Genomic DNA, 23100 nt, shown 5'->3' with positions numbered 1-23100 from the left:
GATGACCTGCCCTGCAAAACATCACCATGGGGGGTCCGTGTCTTAATGCGGCGGTTCTCAACATGTGGGTCGGGACCCCCCTCCAGGGGGGGTCCCCAGTGACAATAAAGTAAAGTGGAAAATGTAACGACTTTTTAAGACCTTTTTTATGAAATGAAAGAAGACGCATTACTGCATCAAAAGTAAAACTATACTGCACTAGAGAAACTGGCCAAACAATTGGCCAAATTGTCAATATATACGAGGCAAAACCTTCGTGGTTGTTTTCGTCTCAGATTTTAGTCCCGACGGAGCAGTCACAGTATAACTCTATGGGGACACAAAAAGCGACACGAAAGTATAGGACCCGGAAGTATCTCAGGAGGGGGGGGGAGGGGCGCTCACGTCACAGCTAAAAATACTGAGTTGAGAGTCACTGCATGGACTGGAGGTGTGCGGGCGGGCCTGGTACTGTACTCACCACGGGTGTTGCTGGAGAGCCTCTTGCGCTGGCTGGTGGAGGTGTTGTGCGGGAGGAGGGTGTTCTGCTGCAGGTGGTTGCTGTCCATGGGGCTGGTGGCGATGATGTTGTCCTTGTACTTGTTCATCAGGGCCAGCTTGGTGTTGTCGCTCACTGGAGGGGGGGGGGAGGGGGGAGAGAGAGAGAGAGAGAGATTAATCACTAAAAACGTAGTTTAGTGCTTAGCTTAGGGCCGCTCGCTCACTGTCGAAACAGAGACGGAACACATGGTCTGTCTCTGTTCGTGGTGTTGATGAAACAGCCTTGCTTGATGGCTCTGTTCTGCCCTCCCCCCGTCGCCCCATCGAGCAGAGCTGTTCTGTCAAAACCACGTGACTCCCATTGAAAATGAATTGCGAGCTGGTCCCCCACCGACCCCGCCCCCCCCCTCCATCCCCTAGAACAGAGACAGAACACGCTTTCTGTCTCTGTTTTGAATGTGTGAGCGAGGCCTGGGGGCTCCATGCAGTTGCCTTGGCTGCAAAAACATTGTTGTCCAGACCATGCTGTATATTGTATTTAATAACACACCTGGTGGGCATATATCCTGTATACCTACACTGTACCATAGAATTATAATATATATATCTAGAAAGCGGTGACAGAGTATACAGTGACAAAATCCGGGCAGAGAAATACTAAATGCATAACACCATTCTCAAGCAATAACAAGGTCTCGAAGGAATGTCTGTATATACGAGAAATAAGAAATACGAACACGGAGAGAGAGAGAGAGAAAGAAACTATAAAACATGGACGAGAGGAAAAGCCTTGGGAACGAAACAGCCCCAAAGCACAGACTATAAAAGCAACGACTCCATGCCAAGCCAAAGCCGGGGCCTATAGTATATGCGAGTATACATTAAATAGTAATTAGTAGACTGATTAGAACAAGTGGATTCAGTGCTCGGTGGACTACGTGATGTGTCAATATGTGCTCGGTGCCAGAGAAAGGCCTGAAGCCACAGTTGGTATGGAACTTCAACCCGCTCAAACTCGGGGAAAAGCAACTGTTTGAAACACTTTTGGCGGGCCTTGATGCCGTCGTATTCGTAATGACTGTTTTTACACTTGCTGAAAATAGCCGATCTACAAGCTCACAATGCATCACAGCGCGACACGTTGTGAGCTTGTGGATCTGCTATTTTCAGCATGCAACCAAGTGTAAAATGACTTATACTGGATCTCTTTTTAGAGTCTAGTTTTTATTTGTTGACGAAATTGTCAGTATATTTAGTCTCAGTTTTAGTCATCATAGCTTAGTTTTCATTTAGTTTCCATTTAGTTTTTGTCAGTGAAAAAAGGTAGTCGACGAACATTTTTCGTCCTAGTTTTAGTCGACGAAAACAACACCGGCTCGCCACAGGCGTGCAAGCTTGTGGTGTAATACAAATATATAGAGAACAGGAACGGTACACTGTAGTAGTGGTAACCGCAAGGTTGCCAGTTCGAACCCGGTGCTCCCCCAGAGTTAGTGTCAAAGTGTCCTTGAGCAAGACTCCGAACCCCTAATTGCTCCTGATGAGCAGGTTGGTGCCCTGCATGGTTTCCGCCGCCATCGGTGTATGAATGTGTGTGTGAATGGGTGAATGTAATGCACAATCTATGTGTAAAGCGCCTTGGATAAAGGCGCTATATAATATATATTTGCACTGTTTACCATTCATATTCTGTACCGTATACATCATAGGATGGCTGATAGTGAAGTATAACAGTAGAGGGGAGTAAGTCATGTTGTTATTATGAATGCATTCAGCTACAGAGGATTATCCTAATAGGAATGATTCCTCATGCAAAGGACATGCAGCGGGTAATGTTTAGCAAAACGTTGGTGGTTTTTCCACCAAACTTCAGTGTTTAATTCACTGGCTAACCTCCCACATTTTTTTTTTTTTTTTGAATGATGCATATGAATGTACTCCATTTCCCTCCTCTCTTGGGGGGGTTTGGATGGATTTGGTAAGAGCACTACAGCGCATTAGAACCCGGGCCCAGATCCATCTGTGTGTCTCGCTGCTAATCGTTATTCTGTGGGTGTTCCTCCCGTATCCAAACTGTTCCACTCCATAACCCTCCAGGGGGTTGGACTCAATTCTAAGGTCCACCGATTTTACGCAAACACATGTTTCTTCCAAAGCACATGTTGGTGAGGAGCAGGTCCTCCCAGGACAGCCCTGCAGGTCCACCCAGGACAGGTCAACCCATGACAGGTCCTCCCAGGACAGCCCTGCAGGTCCACCCAGGACAGGTCCACCCAGGACAGCTTAGCAGGTCCACCCAGGACAGGACATTTTTTAATGTTTAAATTAAATTGTATTATACGTTTATATGGTTATTATATTAAGATGATTCCCCTACCAGCAGTTAAAAAAGAAACATGTTGTCGAAACACACTTTCAATTACAAATAACAATTAGCTCAATTACTCAAGACGAGAGTAATTATTGTGTAAAGATTGCTTATTCTCATGCAATGCTTGAAGGACAATGAAACCAAGGAGTCTAGCCACTGCTGATCGGCGTTAATTAAAGATAAGTGTCGAGGAGGAAAATAACCAAAACCAATTTTGAAAAATTGCAAAGTGTGGTTGCCGCAATCACTTACATAGGCCCCTCCCACTAATGGTGCTAGGGGTGATCATGTGTAAGTAAATCGGAGGGGATTTATCCCCCCCAACAAACGGTTACATTGTTTGCATTTGCGGCGCCCCCGATGGATGAAAATGGAATTGCTTTTGGCTTTTGGTTGATTAAACCACATCTGATTCTAATTTGGGGCGGATTGGACAGTGTCAGTTTGTAAGTGCACCAAACAGGTTTTAGTGCGTAATGTTTAAAAATAATAATAATTATCCCACGATTTTGTAACCCATTTTTCACCCCTGTGTCAATGATCTAATGTGATCCTGGGCTCTACACACCCTCCGCCAACCTGGGGAGAGCAACGGACTTGAACTCATGCATGAAGGAAGCATGAGTTCAAGTCTGTTGCTCTCCCCAAGCTGCTCCCTCCATCAGGCGCCCTGGCTGGCCAGGGGGAGGCAGTTTAGAGACCAGGATTACTGCATGTCTTTTGTGAGGTTACCTACCCTAGGGGGACACGGGGAGAACATGTGAGGGTACCTACCCTAGGGGACACGGGGAGAACATGCAAACTCCACACAGAAAGGCCCTTTCGCCAACCTCGCCTCGGGTATGGGCACTGATGACGCGGAGGAGGAAACACGCCGCCAGCGCCCACAGCGTCACGAGCGGGAATCGAACCCAGGACCTTCTAGCTGTGAGGCGACAGCACTACCAACTGTGCCACCGTGCCCCCTTAATTGGTCTTAATGAATGCTCCACTCACCAGGTGTGTTAATTGGTCTTAATGAACGCTCAACTCACCAGGTGTGAGGTCCATGTTGGTCTTGTCGTTGCAGCCCTGCAGTGAGTCCAGCGTTCGGGTCATCTGGCTGGTGAAGTCCTCTCCTCCGTTCATGCACTCTCTCTGCAGGTGATGGCGCAGGTCTGTGATGTCATACTCGTACCTGTGCAGCAGGAGGAGGAGGAGTTAAAAGGGGAAAGGTCTGTGATGTCATACTCGTACCTGTAGAGTATAGGAGGAGGAGTTAAAAGGGAAAGGTCTGTGATGTCACTCATACATAATCCAGGAGGAGTCCACTCTGACAATGTCTTCAGCCCATTTGAAATCAACTGAACCCATTTTGGGGCGGGAACCCCTTTTTGGTGTTAGCATTATGCTATGCTTTAGCTATTGAAAAATAGCAGATCTACAAGCTCATAGCGCGCGCTATTTTTTGAAAAATCTAAAGTATGACTGACATAGAAACAAAGCTTTTTCAGAAAACTGTCAGGATTTAGAAGACGTTTTTAGAATCTGATCTCAGGTCAGAATGGGTTGTGCCTATGCCTCGGCCACACCAGCCACAAAATGAAACAAATTCCGCTCTGCTATTTAAAATCTGCTCTATTATTTATTATCTACTTTTTATTTAATTTATTAATTTTTGTAACTATATGCATGTATTCTGTATTCTGTGTATGTGTATATAGATTATGTATTCTTCGACTATCCTTGGGAGTGTGGGTGGGGGGTGGGTGGGATAGGGGATGGAGTTTTATTTATTGTTATCTTTCATATTTGGGTCTGTCACAAAAACTAAAATAAAAAGATTTTGAAAAGAAAGAATGGGTTAACTGTCGTCCCCCTTCCCCCCTCCCATGGATCCACATGGTGTCCAGGGAACATTATATTTGTATTCCTGCCGTTCAAATAACTTAGGAACGGCTTGAAGGTCATTCGGGGGAAAGATGCATGTTATTAACGAGGAGAGTTTTATGGTCCCAGAGAAGGCTGGTCGTAAATTCCACTCGGCGTAGCAAATTGTGCTTTTACTCTAACAGAGGGGAGGTTTGTGCAGAGAAGCAGGTGGGACTCAGATAGCATGTAGGAACAGTCAACTTAATGTGTTTACACTAAAGTACATGTTTTTGTGAGGGCGGGGGTGAAGGGGGCCGATTAAACAACCGATCTGTTGCGCCCGGAGGTGCTGCATATTGCCAGAAGAGAGAGAGAGAGAGAGAGAGAGAGAGAGAGAGAGATAGAGAGAGAGAGAGAGAGAGAGAGAGAGAGAATAAGAGACTGCAGAATAAGTGATGTTATGGTTATTAGGCGCTAAATATCTTCCTGTTGAAGAGATTATCAAAGACTTCCTTCCCTCCGGCCATCTCAAAGACAAAATTACTTCCGACTGACTTGACACATTTGCATTCTAATTATCGGGCTATTATTATTCTAATGAATTAATAAGCCAACGATTATAGACCCGTGTAAACACAAGTCTAGCATGTGTCACTTCCTCAGCCTGCATGGCAGCGTAACTGCTTGTGAAAAAATGAAATGTGCAAAAAGAGCAAATCAGCAATAAAACGATGCCCGGTGTGCTGTCTACTTTACTCTCTACTGTACATCCAGTAGGAATGGTAATGTTTGAGTCCATTGCTGCAGGTCGCTAGTAATAACCTGATTAAAATGAGTAATTAGTAACACAATCCACTGAGTACTAATCTCACACTGATACAATCTGATTACGTTCAATTACAACATCTTTCATCCCCTTGCATGTTGTCACCATCTTTCATAATCCATTAGTTATCATGTGCGGCGACGTCAGGGTAATATGTATGTTTTCAAATAAATGTAGCGTAGAGTAAAAGTATGATATTTGCCTCTGAGATGTAGTGGGAGTAGAAGTAAGAGTACAGAAAATTGGAAATACTCCAGTCAAGTAAAAAATACCATAAAATTGTGTGTAAAAAAAAAAAAGAAGAAGATTCTCAACGTTTTTGGATGGGGACCGCCCCTGCGGTATTTTGTGCAAAGACTCCTTATTGGCTATTTTCCCTATCATAAGCCCTCAATGAATTGCATTGAATGGGAATTGAATGGGGCTATGGGGGTGTTGTGCTAATTCGCTTATTTCCATCGAAATAAGTAGTAAAGTGTGCCACTTGGGATATTATTTACATTATGAAGAGAGGATATATACAAAGAAATAATAATTTTGAGAGATGGAAATAAGCTAATTAGCACAACACCCCATAGCCCCATTCAATTCCCATTCAATTCAATGCAATTCATTGAGGGCTTATGGTAGGGGAAATAGCCAATAAGGAGCTTTTGCACAAAGTAGCACCTGGACCTCTTTGGTGGGGACGTAATAACTACAAAGAAAGGTAAAAAAGCCTTTTAGTATGGAATTCTCCTTTAAGGGAAGTTTATGCATGCACTATGTGTACTCTCTATATTTGTAAACTCGTTATTTCCATTTTCCAGCCATTAAGTTGCAAAAAAAGATATATATATATATTTTTTTAATTTGGGGACCCCCCCCCCCACAATAATGTGCCCGCCTTACCCGTCCAAAATGGGCGTCTCGCGGATGCTGAGCGTGCCGCTGGAGTTGTGCCCCTGTCCGCGGGAGTTCCTCAGGCTCTCGCGGGCCTGCCCGCCCATCAGAACCGACGGGATGTAGTGGATCTCGTTGGCCGCCTCGGCGCTGGCGCTCTTCTGGGGCTGCGGGACGCGGCGGCGCTTGCACCAGCGCCTCCTGGTGTACAGGATGAGCACCAGACACAGGATGGACAGCAGCAGGGCTATCATCCCACCCTGTGGGGAGGACAGAGAGACCGGCGGTAAGTATTATCATCCCACCCTGGGGGAGGACAGAAAGACCAGTGGTTAGTAGAGATATCATCCCACCCTGGGGGAGGACAGAGAGACCAGCGGTTAGCATTATCATCCCACCCTGGGGGAGGACAGAGAGACCAGCGGTTAGTATTATCATCCCACCCTGGGGGAGGACAGAGAGACCAGCGGTTAGTATTATCATCCCACCCTGGGGGAGGACAGAAAGACCAGTGGTTAGTAGAGATATCATCCCACCCTGGGGGAGGACAGAGAGACCAGCGGTTAGCATTATCATCCCACCCTGGGGGAGGACAGAGAGACCAGCGGTTAGTATTATCATCCCACCCTGGGGGAGGACAGAAAGACCAGCGGTTAGTAGATATATCATCCCACCCTGGGGGAGGACAGAGAGACCAGCGGTTAGCATTATCATCCCACCCTGGGGGAGGACAGAGAGACCAGCGGTTAGTATTATCATCCCACCCTGGGGGAGGACAGAGAGACCAGCGGTTAGTATTATCATCCCACCCTGGGGGAGGACAGAGAGACCAGCGGTTAGTATTATCATCCCACCCTGGGGGAGGACAGAGAGACCAGCGGTTAGCATTATCATCCCACCCTGGGGGAGGACAGAGAGACCAGCGGTTAGTATTATCATCCCACCCTGGGGGAGGACAGAGAGACCAGCGGTTAGTATTATCATCCCACCCTGGAGGAGGACACAAAGACCAGCGGTTAGTAGGGCTATCATCCCACGCTGGGGGAGGACACAAAGACCAGCGGTTAGTATAGAGCAGCAGGGCTATCATCCCACGCTGGGGGAGGACACAAAGACCAGCGGTTAGTATAGAGCAGCAGGGCTATCATCCCACGCTGGGGGAGGACAGAAAGACCAATGGTTAGTATTATCATCCCACGCTGGGGGAGGACAGAAAGACCAGCGGTTAGTATTATTATCACTAAACGTGTGAGCACCGGTCAAAACAGGCCGCGAGGAGAATATCCGGCTGGCCGTGTGTGTTTGTGTGTTTGTGTGTGTGTGTGTGTGTGTGTGTGTGTGTGTGTGTAGAGCCGAGCGGACGTAGAATACGCATATCGACAGGCTGGGTGCTGGGCTAAAGAAACTTCAGTAGATAATGGATGGAGCCCGCTGCACACCACAGGTACAAGAAAGACGTTCTTTATTGAGAATTCTGACAACGTTTCAATCTATTTGATCTTCATCAGGTCATGTGTGTGTGTGTGTGTGTGTGTGCGTGTGTGTGTGTGTGTGTGTGTGTGTAAACATCTGAGATGGATTAGAGAGGTGACCGTGACACCCGACATGAATGAGGGTATACGTAGTGATATCACGTATACGACACAACCAAAGAATAGAGAATAAAGGCACTGGTAACCACCTTCACAATAAAGTAAAAAGAGAACATTTGCCTTAAAGGCAACACAAGCTATACTCCACTGACTCCACCACTGGGTATATGGACAGACAGGACGGTATACCGCCAACAACTCTAATGGCTACTCCTCTCCACAACACGACGTCCCGGGACTCCCGCCGTGATGTCTCTCAGTCACACGCTGAGCTGCCACTAGAAAGAATAGAAACCGCACTCCACAGACCCTGCATGGATGGATGCACCATTTGCATAGAAAGTTTAGAAACCAGAATGTCAAAAATACAGTGACGCAAATGTCAAGGTGAACAGTGGACAATATGCCAGTGGAAATATGGACAAGCAATAAACCTATTCAAGTTGTCTCGTCCCCCCCCTCCCAAAATGTCAAATAACCTTTTCTAAAATTGGAATAAAAGATTGGGGTGACGTCCCTCAAGCTTGTTAGGCTTTTTTGCCTTTTCTGCCTGAGCTGTGAGACTCTTAGGCACGATTCATACTCCTATTCACTATTTTAGAGCCGAATAAAAGTCGGTTCGGCTCTGTAGAGCCCACAATGTGTCTGTGATAGGGCTGTCAGAACGAATTTCATAATATGAAAGAAATTCGAATATTAAAAAATATATATATATTCGAAAGCTAAAATTGCCATTCGAATGGAGCTTTTATCATTTATTAATTCTATTTAATATTTTTATTTTGTTTTATGTTATTTTATCCGCTCACTAAATGTATTGAGTAACGAATCTACCGCTGTGAAATCTCCCATCTGCACGCACGCACACACGGTCACACGCGTGCCTCGTCACCTCCTCCCTCCTCTGCACGCATGCACACACGCAGTCGCACAGCGCGCTGCAACTAAGAAGAATCACTCGCATGTTTTATTAGTACCGTCGAGTCTGTCGCATATTGTGGACAGTTTGAAAATGCGGGTCCTACGTGCATTAAACCATTAACGTTGGTCCGGCTGGTTTCATTTTGTCCTACGCGATTACGTGAATCAGCATGGCTGCGCCTGCAGTAGGCTATTACCAAAACAAACACATGGTAGGCTACTTTTGTGTTGCACATGGAAAGCAACTGAAAACGACCATGGATATATTAAAGACAGTTCCCCTGTGCTGCTGTGCACAGCGGAGATAATGCAAAACTCCAGGTACGAACCAAAACACTGACTGTCTGAAGCTGATCATCCACGACTATATCTCCAGACTAGTCCTGCAGTCCCGCAATGAAGGAAAGACAATCTCGCCTCTCACTATAGTCCACTACAATGCCATTCTAGCGTTAAAACCTACATTTATGTGTTATTCAACAATTACTTTAGCGCAAAATATAGGCATCTCTATATATCTTCATTGCTATTTACTAATGATGGCCTGTTCATCGTGACAGCATTCCGTTTAAAAAGAAAAAAGAAAAAGTTCATGATTCCTGACTAGCCTACTCACTACTCAGACTATACTGTATCAGAAGTATACAACGTTCACTGTAAAATGCATTTGCACTATAGACAGACAACAATCTTACCGTGCTGAGTGCACTGTGCTCAATAAAACAACAGTTTAAACGCTATTTTGTGCCGAAAACCATTATTACATGTTCTGAAAGTACTGCTTTGTCGTTTGGAAGGGGGGGCCCTCTAGTGGACAGAACGTGCATCGTCAAAACCTTGTTATTCTGTGTATTATTATAGGCTAAATATGAGCTAAAATACAATGTAAATATTCGAATATATTCGAAAATTACAAATAATTAAGCAATGAAATTCGAATTGGATTATAGAGGTGAACTGACAGCCCTAGTCTGTGACGTCATTTGAGGTTCTGGGGGGGGGGTGGGGGTGGGGGGTACCGTCGTAAGGTATGAATCGGCCCTTAGCCCTAATTAATAGGAGCTGTTTGGGAAACACTCAAAGACTCAAAGACCCGCTTCCACAAGTATAGAAAGCACAAAGACATGTTCTGAGGTTCATTCAGCTCTGCACTGCAGTCTTGAGAATTAATAGGATTTAAAGGTATCACTGTAACTCTTCTTGAATGATAAGGGACTTAATGAGCAGAAACAATTAGAGAGATACGGTGTTTGAAGACGGAATGTTGAGTCTAACCCCCGGAGGTTACCTCAGACCCAGCCAGCCACACACATAGTGCTCAGACCCAGCCAGCCAGCCACACATAGTGCTCAGACCCAGCCAGCCAGCCAGCCACATACTATAGTGCTCAGACCCAGCCAGCCAGCCACACATAGTGCTCAGACCCAGCCAGCCAGCCACATACTATAGTGCTCAGACCCAGCCAGCCAGCCAGCCAGCCACACACATAGTGCTCAGACCCAGCCAGCCAGCCAGCCACATACTATAGTGCTCAGACCCAGCCAGCCAGCCAGCCAGCCACACACATAGTGCTCAGACCCAGCCAGACGGACACAGCTCCGTAAGGGCATCACTCAACAATCACCATGCCACCACTGGTCGCGCCCCATGGGTTGAGAACCCCTGGTCTAGAGCGTTGGGATGCCACTGGGATCACAGCGGTGCATTCTATTGGTCCACCGATCTGAGCGCCCGCACCAATAATTTGCATAGCATCAAAAAAAATGCATACTGTATCACCAATAATTTGCATACCAATACATTTTAGCATGCAGCAGTGCACGTCACATTAGATGTGTGCAGCTACACCCAATGTAAATGGGGATCGGGCTTCACAGCCAGCTAAACTCTCTCTTGGAATAATGTCTGTCCTCCAAAGAACAGGCGAATGTTGCATAGGAGTGGGTTTATTACCAAAAAAAGTGTAAAACTGAAACACAAAATACCAGAAAACAGAAGGCTCAATGACTACAGGAAATACAAAGAACATGTTACTAATGTCACTAATGTAATTGTGAACTGACAGGCAACGACAAAGTATCTCCTCTACGCATACTGTACATACTGTAAGAGGAAAGGAAAGCATGGGGGAAGTTTTGACCTGGGAACGATTCTAAAAAATGTCTTCTAAATCATGACAGTTTTCTGAAAAAACAAATTTTTCTATGTCAGTGGTTCTCAATATTTCATGTCAAGGACCCCAAAAATTATATGTAATTGGCCGCCGACCCCCATCTGAAAATATATTGTTCCAGGGACCCCTCAGAAGCAAAGATTTGGGCTCTGAAAGAATATATATTCTAAGATTTGCACTACATTTTCACTATTTTTCAAAAATAGCAGACCTACAAACTCACTACGAGCTTGTAGATCTGCTATTTTTCAATAGCTAAAGTATAACACCAACAGGGGTTCCCGCCCAAAATGGTTTAACTAGTAAAGTAGTTATATTGTTATATTGTAGTAGATGAACATCCACATGGCCTCAGAGCCTAAACCAGTGGTTCCCAAAGTGGGGTCAGGGGTCCCTGAGGGAGTTCCAGGGGGGACCCCAACTTCATGATAGCTTGGAACCAAATGGACCCTTATGGGTCTGTAACTCAGAGAGTGTACAAATGGAAACAAATGGACCCTTATGGGTCTGGAACTCAGAGAGTGTACATTTGTACACTCTCTGAGTCCAGGGGGGACCCCAACTACATGATAGCTTGGAACCAAATGGACCCTTACGGGTCTGGAACTCAGAGTGTACAAATGGAAACAAATGGACCCTTATGGGTCTGGAACTCAGAGTGTACAAATGGAAACAAATGGACCCTTATGGGTCTGGAACTCAGAGTGTATACAAATGGAACCAAATGGACCCTTATGGGTCTGGAACTCAGAGTGTACAAATGGAACCAAATGGACCCTTATGGGTCTGTAACTCAAAGTGTACAAATGGAACCAAATGGACGCTTTAGGGTCAATTTAGTTCCATTTGTAGACTCTCTGAGTTAAATTAACATTGATTTTACAATATAAATTGGGGTCCCAGAGATAGAAATGCCATTAAATGGGGGGTCCGTACACTATTGCATGTCAAACTGGGGGTCCTTGACATTAAAATGGTTGAGAATCACTGCTAGAGACGTACAAATCTTCTCTTGTGAGGGTCCCTGGTGTATATTCTCTAATGGGGGTCTGTGGGGCTAATTAGTGACAATTTGGGGGTCCTTGACATGAAAAAGTGTGGGAACCACTGGCCTAAACTACCACCACTGCAGACTCTGCAATTCCATCAAAATAGCAGATCTACAAGCTCGTAGCGCGGCACTTGGTGCCATAACATAATGCTTTAAAAAGCCCCAAAAGGGTTTCCCGCCCAAAATGGGTTAAGCTGCAGGGTTATTGTCCTGGCATGGTTTCACTCCTTATAGGGAATAAATATGTATCATTTTTATCCAATGATTTTTGTAACCCATAATTTTTTCACCCAGTGCCAATTGTGCCTAGTGTAATCATGGGCGGTGCACTCCCTCTGCCCACCTGGGGCACACATGAAAAAGTGCAGACTGCAATTCCATCAAAATAAAACATGCAAAACAGTAGCAAATATCTCACAATATGTACCAATATGCATTGTCACAATCAGGGGCGTCTGGGAGAAATGCGAGGCCCTGTGCGAGATGTCGGGGGAAAGCACGCGCAAATGTTTTGAATTAATTAATTAATACTTACTTTTGCCTTCACTTTCCTACAGATATTATATGCCAGGTTCTCATCTCCAATGAGTAAGAAATTGACATGCACTGCCTAATTTAGCAGCTTAACAGTGTGAATGCAGAGATTGTGGTCCTCCACATTATGTTATTTTATTTGTTGTAAGGAAGCTATAGTTAACAATTAACATGACATGAGTCATGTCAAGCAAGCTGTCACAGGAGGGGTCTCTGGGGCTGACACTGTCGTCGGTCCATGCGTGACAAATTATTTGAAATAAAACTTTTTTTTGTCCACACACAGTCCTACATGACATGACAGCATACCTTTTCACTTCACTCGAGTGACGAGTCGTTTTGATTGTGAGCGGAGCCGTTGTACACTCAATTAGCCTACATGTGTTCAGTTGTTTTTGTTTCGATTCCATTGTGTGTATAATTCGACTGCATGCGTTGCGCGGTGGTGCGGCCGATCTACAAGCTCACAACGCGTCGCGCTTCAACGCATTGTGAGCTTGTAGATCTGCTCTAATTCTGCAGCGCAAGCCGGCACAGCGCAGCGCAGAGGGGGACAACAGGGGGGCCCACGACCGGACAGCCGGGTGTCGCTTAACGGTAGGATGAAGAAGTGACGGCGGTTGAATGGAGGAGGCGACGCGCGGCCGTCGGAGGCCCCCCAACCGACCGCAGATTAAATAGGTGAAAAAGCAACTGCGACGGAACGGGCTGCGAACTGCGATGCAGGGAGAACTCTCGGGGCCTCTAGCCGCCGTGCGTAGCTGCCTATATTTTAGCTCTGACTCTGAGATGGAAAGTGTTTCTAAAAAAAAAAGGAAAAAACGCTGCCTAGCGCGAGGCCTCGCATGCGCGAGGCCTAGTGCGGCGGCACCATTCGATCTACCCTAAAAGCGGCCCTGGTCACAATGCTGTACAACATGCCTACTTACATATTTTGCCACTCAAAGGGTTTGAAACAGACGGATGGCTTTGGATCATTCAACACACTCAGAAATGATCTTTATTTGGTGTTTACAGTGAAAAGGGGAAGTTCAGGTCGCTTCCTGTAACATAGTCATGGCAAGCCACCAGGAGTGGCAAGACAACCAAAAACAGCGCCCCCTGGAGACAGGGAGGTATTAACCAAATGGAACAACAATGCACCCAAGAGGCAGAAAGTAAAATAAGGAACATATTATGTTCCATCACAACATTTACAACCTAAAATTCCCGACGCATAATCTAACCATAAAACATAGATTACGCATAGTATATTTAATCACATCACAAATGTGGCAAATCAATGTGGAAACTTGAGTGAATGAAACAAACAATGCAGATCTGGCCCCGTACAAAAGATGTTCTGTAGTGCATGATCGATACAAGTCAGTAAACTTTGTAATGTGTAAAATGTAAAATTAATTTGTACGTGTATCCGAGTGTATCCGTCAGGACCCTCTCGAAAACGAGATACTGCATCTCATGGGGTATTCCTGAATAAATCATTTCAATATAATAAAAGTAATTAACATCTGATCATGGAAGTATAGCTAGCAAAGAGGGTTCGTCATCTGGGGCTCAGGTAGCAGGAGACCAGATCACAAAGAGGGTTTCCTCAACTAGTGTTAGTGTTTCAATAAATAGTTTCAATTATTCTTCCTTCTCATATCATCATTTATTTATTTATTTATTTAAATGACTACTGCTCAGCCCATATCTACTGTTACTACTGTACTACTGTAATGAATGTATCCTCCTTGCCGACATGTTTGCACTATTGGTGAGATGCGAAAATACTTTTCGCTCTGCTGTACTTGTACTGTACATTGACAATGAATTGAAATCTCATCTCATCTCAATAGGAACAATTACTAATGTGAAATGCCTGCAGTATTGGAAATGCAATGAGTCATAATTGGAGCCGATATGCGAGGAAAATGTGAATAGCAACTCTTCCTCAGGTGACTGAGAAGGTCACGTACGGCAGGATGTGCTGAGACTGTGCCAGCGAGGACAGCCCGTCAACAGAGCTACTGTACATGTATACTGTATATGAGGGGGATGTCGGAGAGATCGGATCAGATGAGTCATCCTTCACCATGTTATTCGCTACAAGTATAAAGGCTGTGAGTGCATGATGTGTGGACAGTGTGGCGTACAGTAAGAGAGAACAGTATTGACCTGGGAACGATTATACGAATGCCTTCTAAATCCTGACAGTTTTCTGACAAACCTCATGTTTCCATGTGTCAGTGGTTCTCAAGGATCCCCCAAAAAATATATGTAATTGGCCGCCGACCCCCATCTGAAAATATGTTGTTCCAGGGACAGAACAGGAATTCATCATAAAGAGGTAAAAAGGTAAAAAGGATTATATATATTTTTTGTTCAAACTTTCAGTAAGTAAGTAAGGTCCACAAAACTGTGTGAGAATGTAACTAATTTAAATGGTCTTGCTTGAAAGTCCTGCTGCAAACAGTTAAGATGTGTGAGTCTCACCAAAAATAGCAGGGACTCGTGTTGTGACATTAATTTGAATTGGCAAAAGTAAAGGCAATTTGCATACAGTAGGTTGTTTGCCTAATCTGCATATAGCCAAGGACATTAACAAATGACGCCCCACAAATATGGGTCACTTATGCAGCAGAAATCTGTATGCGCACAGTGGTTGGAAAAGGAGCACAGAGTCATTTGGTTTGGCAATTGATTAAACGTTCCGTACTTTCAAAGTCACTGATGAAGTCCTCTGCTCAGAAATCAAATGGAAGAGAATTGCTATGCAATACTGCAACGTCTCCAAAAGAAAACATGGCATTTTTCTTTTAGCACGAGTCCGAAATACAGAATTTCTAAATGGCATTAGTTTGATTATTACAGTACATTTGGTATGCATGCTTTTAGTCATGCCCCGGCCCTACTGCAAAAAATAAACGAATCTCGGCCTCTTTAGTGAAAGTCATTAAACAATATGTCACAAACAGATTGGACTATTAACATGGAGTGCACGTATTAGGTAATGCTTTTAAGGGCTTCTGCATGCTCGGCTTTAGCTCTCGACTGCATGCACTGTATTATGCATTCAGTATTAAATTAAATTTATACCATACATTAGTGTTTTGTCAAGTGTTTATGGGGCTGAATTTGCCCTTTCCAGACACTTTCGACCTGGCTCCCCTATAAAAACTTCAACTCAGAATCTCCATCATTTCCAAAAATAGGAAAAATATCATAAAAAGGGACTCGGGTAGACAGAAACAGACGGCAAATTTGAATCTGCCCCTCTAGACCAGAAACCACACAGGCTGGGGCAGTTTGAATCTGCCCCTCTCTAGACCAGAAACCACACAGGCTGGGGCAGTTTGAATCTGCCCCTCTAGACCAGAAACCACACAGGCTGGGGCAGTTTGAATCTGCCCCTCTAGACCAGAAACCACACAGGCTGGGGCAGTTTGAATCTGCCCCTCTAGACCAGAAACCACACAGGATGGGGCAGTTTGAATCTGCCCCTCTAGACCAGAAACCACACAGGCTGGGGCAGTTTGAATCTGCCCCTCTAGACCAGAAACCACACAGGCTGGGGCAGTTTGAATCTGCCCCTCTAGACCAGAAACCACACAGGCTGGGGCAGTTTGAATCTGCCCCTCTAGACCAGAAACCACACAGGCTGGGGCAGTTTGAATCTGCCCCTCTAGACCAGAAACCACACAGGCTGGGGCAGTTTGAATCTGCCCCTCTAGACCAGAAACCACACAGGCTGGGGCAGTTTGAATCTGCCCCTCTCTAGACCAGAAACCACACAGGCTGGGGCAGTTTGAATCTGCCCCTCTAGACCAGAAACCACACAGGCTGGGGCAGTTTGAATCTGCCCCTCTAGACCAGAAACCACACAGGCTGGGGCAGTTTGAATCTGCCCCTCTCTAGACCAGAAACCACACAGGCTGGGGTAGTTTGAATCTGCCCCTCTCTAGACCAGAAACCACACAGGCTGGGGCAGTTTGAATCTGCCCCTCTAGACCAGAAACCACACAGGCTGGGGCAGTTTGAATCTGCCCCTCTAGACCAGAAACCACACAGGCTGGGGCAGTTTGAATCTGCCCCTCTAGACCAGAAACCACACAGGCTGGGGCAGTTTGAATCTGCCCCTCTAGACCAGAAACCACACAGGCTGGGGCAGTTTGAATCTGCCCCTCTAGACCAGAAACCACACAGGATGGGGCAGTTTGAATCTGCCCCTCTAGACCAGAAACCACACAGGCTGGGGCAGTTTGAATCTGCCCCTCTAGACCAGAAACCACACAGGCTGGGGCAGTTTGAATCTGCCCCTCTAGACCAGAAACCACACAGGCTGGGGCAGTTTGAATCTGCCCCTCTAGACCAGAAACCACACAGGCTGGGGCAGTTTGAATCTGCCCCTCTAGACCAGAAACCACACAGGCTGGGGCAGTTTGAATCTGCCCCTCTAGACCAGAAACCACACAGGCTGGGGCAGTTTGAATCTGCCCCTCTAGACCAGAAACCACACAGGCTGGGGCAGTTTGAATCTGCCCCTCTCTAGACCAGAAACCACACAGGCTGGGGCAGTTTGAATCTGCCCCTCTAGACCAGAAACCACACAGGCTGGGGCAGTTTGAATCTGCCCCTCTCTAGACCAGAAACCACACAGGCTGGGGCAGTTTGAATCTGCCCCTCTCTAGACCAGAAACCACACAGGCTGGGGCAGTTTGAATCTGCCCCTCTCTAGACCAGAAACCACACAGGCTGGGGCAGTTTGAATCTGCCCCTCTAGACCAGAAACCACACAGGCTGGGGCAGTTTGAATCTGCCCCTCTCTAGACCAGAAACCACACAGGCTGGGGCAGTTTGAATCTGCCCCTCTAGACCAGAAACCACACAGGCTGGGGCAGTTTGAATCTGCCCCTCTCTAGACCAGAAACCACACAGGCTGGGGCAGTTTGAATCTGCCCCTCTCTAGACCATAAACCACACAGGCTGGGGCAGTTTGAATCTGCCCCTCTCTAGACCAGAAACCACACAGGCTGGGGCAGTTTGAATCTGCCCCTCTAGACCAGAAACCACACAGGCTGGGGCAGTTTGAATCTGCCCCTCTCTAGACCAGAAACCACACAGGCTGGGGCAGTTTGAATCTGCCCCTCTCTAGACCAGAAACCACACAGGCTGGGGCAGTTTGAATCTGCCCCTCTCTAGACCATAAACCACACAGGCTGGGGCAGTTTGAATCTGCCCCTCTCTAGACCATAAACCACACAGGCTGGGGCAGTTTACCAACACTATGACTCGGACACAGAGACATAGAGAAGTAGGTGTGAGGGCCCGAACTCTAGATGTACGGGAACCTCTGGTTTACAAAAATATCATAAATAATCGCAAATGGGCTATTTTTTCTCATTTTGCCAAGTCACTTTGCCACTTGATTTGCCACTCGATATCCCATTCACTTCATGCATGCGCATACCCTCTATATATAACGTTAAACAAACATGCAACTATAAACAATTCAAATTTGACAATGTGTAGAATAATAATCCAAGTATAATTGATATACAGTAAGGGGCTCCCATGGCATGCTTGGGACAGGATGTCAAACGCTTTCCAGGGTTCTTTAATCAAATCTACCTCTGTGACAAATGAAATCAAAGCCATCAGCTTACATTAGCGTGTACACAGAGAGAGAGAGAGAGAGAGAGAGAGAGAGAGAGAGAGAGAGAGAGAGAGAGAGAGAGAGAGAGAGAGAGAGAGAGAGAGAGAGGGGAGAGGCACGGGATATAACCGTTTAATGTCCAACATTACTTACAATCAAAGGCAGGACTAAGTGGGCTGTCTCTCCTCTTATGGAGCCAATAAAACCAAACCACACATCAAAGCGTGGCGTCACTGCAGAGCCTCCCGTAATCCACTTACTGTACCTATAACGGATGGGGACGATGTTGTAATGGTTCCAATGCTCCTTATGACTTATCCTCCTGACATGAAGATGGAACATGGCCTCTGTGCATCAGGCTTAACCCATTCTGACCTGAGATCAGATTCACACGAGGTTTCCACTGGACATTAACACACTGGTCTGATTAATCCATTCTGACCTGAGGTCAGATTCTAAAAATGTCGATTTTTCAAAAATCGCAGATTTTGTAGCAGATCTACAAGCTCGTAGCGCGCCACTCGGTGGCGCGCTATGAGCTTGTAGATCTGCTATTTTTCAATAGCTAAAGCATAACATGATGCCAACACCAAAAGCGTGGTTCCCGCCCAGAATGGGTTAAGAGAACAGAGCTGAGCTATCAATCTGTCAAAGGCGGTGAGATCCAATGTCTCTGACGGGTTCAAGAGCACCGACAAGCCGCGGTTACTTAGTATCGCGTGAGTGTATAAACCGCCGCGGGCATGCAACGTGCGCGGCCACTAGATGTGACTTAGGGGGCGGCGGTGGCCGAACGGTTTGCGGAGCGGTCTTGATATCGGAAGGTCGCTATAGTTCGTATCCCCGGACCGGCAAGTTAAAATGACCACCGCTGAAGTGCCCTTGGACAAGGCATTGAACCCCTACCATGAAATGTTCTATGAGCAGGGCCTGGCTGTAAACAAGTTCTTGAGCTTAGTCCAGTTACCCTGGGTAAATATAGTACCTTTCATTTCCATGTCATGCAACGTGCGGCCACTAGATGTCACACTGCACTCCGTTATCACAACAAAGGTTAGGGTTAAGGTCATTACACACTGGCGAATTAGCGACGCGATGCGAATAAGCGATCTGAAAATGCGAAATATTTGCCCGGCGAATTTATTCGCGTTTGCCTATACACCGTACACATCTATGCGACGCGTATTGTGCGATTATAGCTCCTCTCCTCTCCCTCCTCCTCTCCTCTCCTCCCCCTCCCGCTTTGGTATCCTTTCTTTAATAACCCCGTATCCAGTACTTCACAGATGGAGGGGTCCAATTAATTCGTACCGGCCCACATAGCCGGTGCAGCGTGATAATGCTCTGTCTGCAAGCAGCAGCACCGCTTGCAAGTTGCAACAACGCAAGCTTGCAACGCATGTGCTGCAAGCAGCAGCAGCAGCAGCGAACGTAGCCCCATGTGAAATTGTGAACCTCAGTCACTACGCCAATTCTGTAGGTCTGAAGCTACAGAATGATCGTAGGGATCCGAAGCTACATTATATGGGGCGCAGCTGGAAGAACCACTGAAGAGAGGAGCCAGGAGTTGGCTTAGGTTGAACTCACCCACGGCGGATGCGATCCTCCTCCTCCATGACAACATGTAAACCGCGATTTTTGGATTAATATAAATAGTTTGATTTATTAGATGTTGAACAGTGAAGAGTTGAGTAGTTACTCGATCCTGCCCATGGGCCATGGCAAATTAGGCTACCAATAATCGCCTCCCGCTGGCGCGGATTGTTTGATTGAATAGCAGTTTGCAACTTTGCACGAACAAGCTGTGTGGATTAAATATTGCCAATGCAGAGTTGCCGATGTCAAATCAATCATCAATGCTGGTATAAAACTGCAGGAGTGTGTGTGTGTGTGTGTGTGTGTGTGTGTGTGTGTGTGTGTGTAATAATGACGGTGTGTATGCAACTGACTGCGCACAGTGCTGTGCAGTGTGCTTTGTAGTGTGCACGGCGTGTTATACTATAGCTATTTATTCATCAACGTAGTAGCTATATAAAACGGACCCCTTTCATGGTAATTTACAAGACATATAGTGTGGCATAATATGTCTAAAGGTAACAGCCAGGCAAGCTGTATGCTGTCAGTGGAATTATTAAAGTGCCTTCCTCAACAAAAAAAAGTGTCGGGTATCGGGCACGGGCCAGGCGCATATATTAATAATTAAGGTCGGGCTTGTTTCGGTTTGGACACAAAGCTGTCGGTGACGGGTTCGGTTCGGGTATAAAGTCGGCCCGATCGCACCTCTATTGCGTACTGTTAGCACACCCATGTGCCATGTCCACGCTGCGCTATCCCGACCTGCGTAGCCGGACCGACGGCTGCTCTGTTGCACACCCATGTGCCATGTCCACGGCACGCACGCACGCTCGCGCAATGTGCATGCACACGCGAGCGCACACACACCCAACAGAGTTGTAGGAGGGGAGGTGTGCAACAGTGTGCTGCTGTGCTATCCCGACCTGCGTAACCGGACCGGCGGCTGCTCTGTTGACAGCTACTGTACGGTACGCCGCTGTTTATACACAGCAACAAGTTTGGGCTGCATTCTGATTGGTCAGAGCCGTTGAATTTCGCCTGCGAATGTCTGCAAAATTCGACACCAGAGCGAACAAATATAGAGCGAAAACTGTCGCATTTTCGCACATTCGCACATTCGCCACTGATGTGGAAGCTTCCATTGACTTCAATTGGTTTTAAAAAAATGCGAATTATTCGCGTCGCCAATTCGCGTCGCCAATTCGCCAGTGTGTAATGACCTTTAGTGTTTGAGGTTAGGTTTCTGGTTGAAGGACTTCAGTGTTTCTGTACCATAGAATTGTATGTTTGACTGTAAAAGTACAGAACAAACAGGTGGCACAGTTGGTAGTGCTGTCGCCTCACAGCTAGAAGGTCCTGGGTTCGATTCCCGCTCGGGAGGCTGTGGGTGCTGGCGGCGTGTTTTCTCCTCCGCGTCATCAGTGCCCATTCCCGAAGGCGGGGTTGGCGAAAAGGCGGAGGAGGGCTATTCTACCCGGAGCAATGCTAAAAGATAAACAGACGGCGCGTTCATATATGGATTAAACGGTTGTCTATGCTTATACGCGTAGTTAGCATAAATATAGGTCCCACTAGCCTAGCTACGTTTATAAACGTATCTAGCAAGAAAATAATTAAGAATAATGACAAGGCTGATAGTCAGTATAGGCATTAGCCTGCATGTACAGTAGCTCATTGATTAGACCTGATGGTTACTTACAGTAATCATGGGACTAAATACTGTACTTTATGCTTACACACATTGGATGTCAGCTCCCTACGTGAGTATTAATACTAAATATAACCAGTATGTTATGTTGTTCACACCCGGTCCCTCGCTGGTGCTGGACACAAGGTATAGTTACAAATAAAATCACACCCGTGCTCGGACACATGGACGGACCTATGGACGGACCTAGCCAGCCAAAGACCCAGCCAGCCAGGGACACAGCCAGAGAGACATAAAGCTCTGTATGAGTTGTTGCACCACTCAAAAAGCGAGAAGTCCAGAAACATGTATGAAACAGAAACAGAAACACGGATGCCGGCGTTTTAAAACTCCATGAACCACCGTGGGAGCTGAGCCTCTCTTCTTAACAGGGTTAATACTAAAAACATAGAGCCTAATACTTAATACCTCCAACCAAATTGAATGAAACGGGATGTGACAGTTATGCAGATTATCACCAAAAGGTTTATGATCCAGGGCTGATTTTGACATTGAACAAATGCGAAAGTCAAAACCCCATTCCCCCCCCCCACACACCCGCCTGAAAGGTTCTCCACGGGTGATGGTTATTAACCCATTCTGACCTGAGATCAGATTCTAAAAATGGTCTTCTACATCCTGACAGTTTTCTGAAAAAGCTATGTTTCTATGTCAGTCGTTCTTCGATTTTTCAAAAATAGCAGACCGAGTGGCGTGCTACGAGCTTGTAGATCTGCTATTTTTCCAATAGCTAAAGCATAACATAATGCTAACACCAAAAGGGGTTCCCGCACAAAATGGGTTAATGGCGTGAACTTAAATGATTTAATTCGGGTTTGGGGAATATTGCATAAAAGCTAATATTGCATGACACCCTTGTCACATCCCCTTATTAGCGAAGCTTTTAAATTCTGTGCGGTGTCAGGGCACCGCTGTAATAGGCCCCAAGACATTTACTTGTTTGAAATGTTAAAATGAAATGAATAAGTAAACACTATCAGCAGCAGAGCACTAAAGTTAAACCGAAAGAAAAAGAAAAAGACATTTTCCAACGTTATAATTTTTCTGTTTAAAATGTTTCTAATTTCCAGAGAGTTTTCCAAGTGTTTACGTTATTAATAGTAAAAAGTCTAAGGCTTTCAATCTGGTGGTTATTTTGGGGCGATCTTAAAATGCAATGCAGTTGTACTGTATGTGGGCATGGCCATATACTGATATCAGGGATCTCCATATAAATATATATATATATATATATATATATATATATATATATATATATATATATATATATAATATATATAATTGCATTGTATATAGTCATAGCACGCCATAGTACATATGTATAGCATAGTAGTATATATGTATAGTTTAATTATATAGATATTCCACTGTTACTTTCTTAGCTTACGCATGTTTCATGATAAATGCTTTTATGTGATGTATTCCCATGCTTTTGTTCTTGCTTAATGTAAGTCGCTCTGGATTAAGAGCGTCTGCTAAATGCCTAAATTGTAAATTG

At 45.7% G+C, this 23100-nt stretch overlaps 1 protein-coding gene across 1 annotated transcript in view; it reads right to left on the bottom strand.

The window, feature by feature from the left end:
• Positions 1–23100, bottom strand: part of astn1 (astrotactin 1) — a gene marked incomplete at both ends in the record, with an annotated part of 464656 nt that overhangs the window by 341316 nt on the left and 100240 nt on the right. Inside the window, 3 exon segments of the mRNA XM_080778845.1 lie at positions 461–613; positions 3886–4028; positions 6420–6670. Coding sequence (XP_080634971.1) covers positions 461–613; positions 3886–4028; positions 6420–6670 — 547 coding nt within the window.

Source organism: Protomyctophum bolini (assembly GCF_963924005.1).
Source record: "Protomyctophum bolini genome assembly, chromosome: 12".
Classification (NCBI taxonomy): domain Eukaryota; kingdom Metazoa; phylum Chordata; class Actinopteri; order Myctophiformes; family Myctophidae; genus Protomyctophum; species Protomyctophum bolini.
Note: the sequence above shows the minus strand (reverse complement) of the source record. Positions and strands in the feature narration are given on the sequence as shown.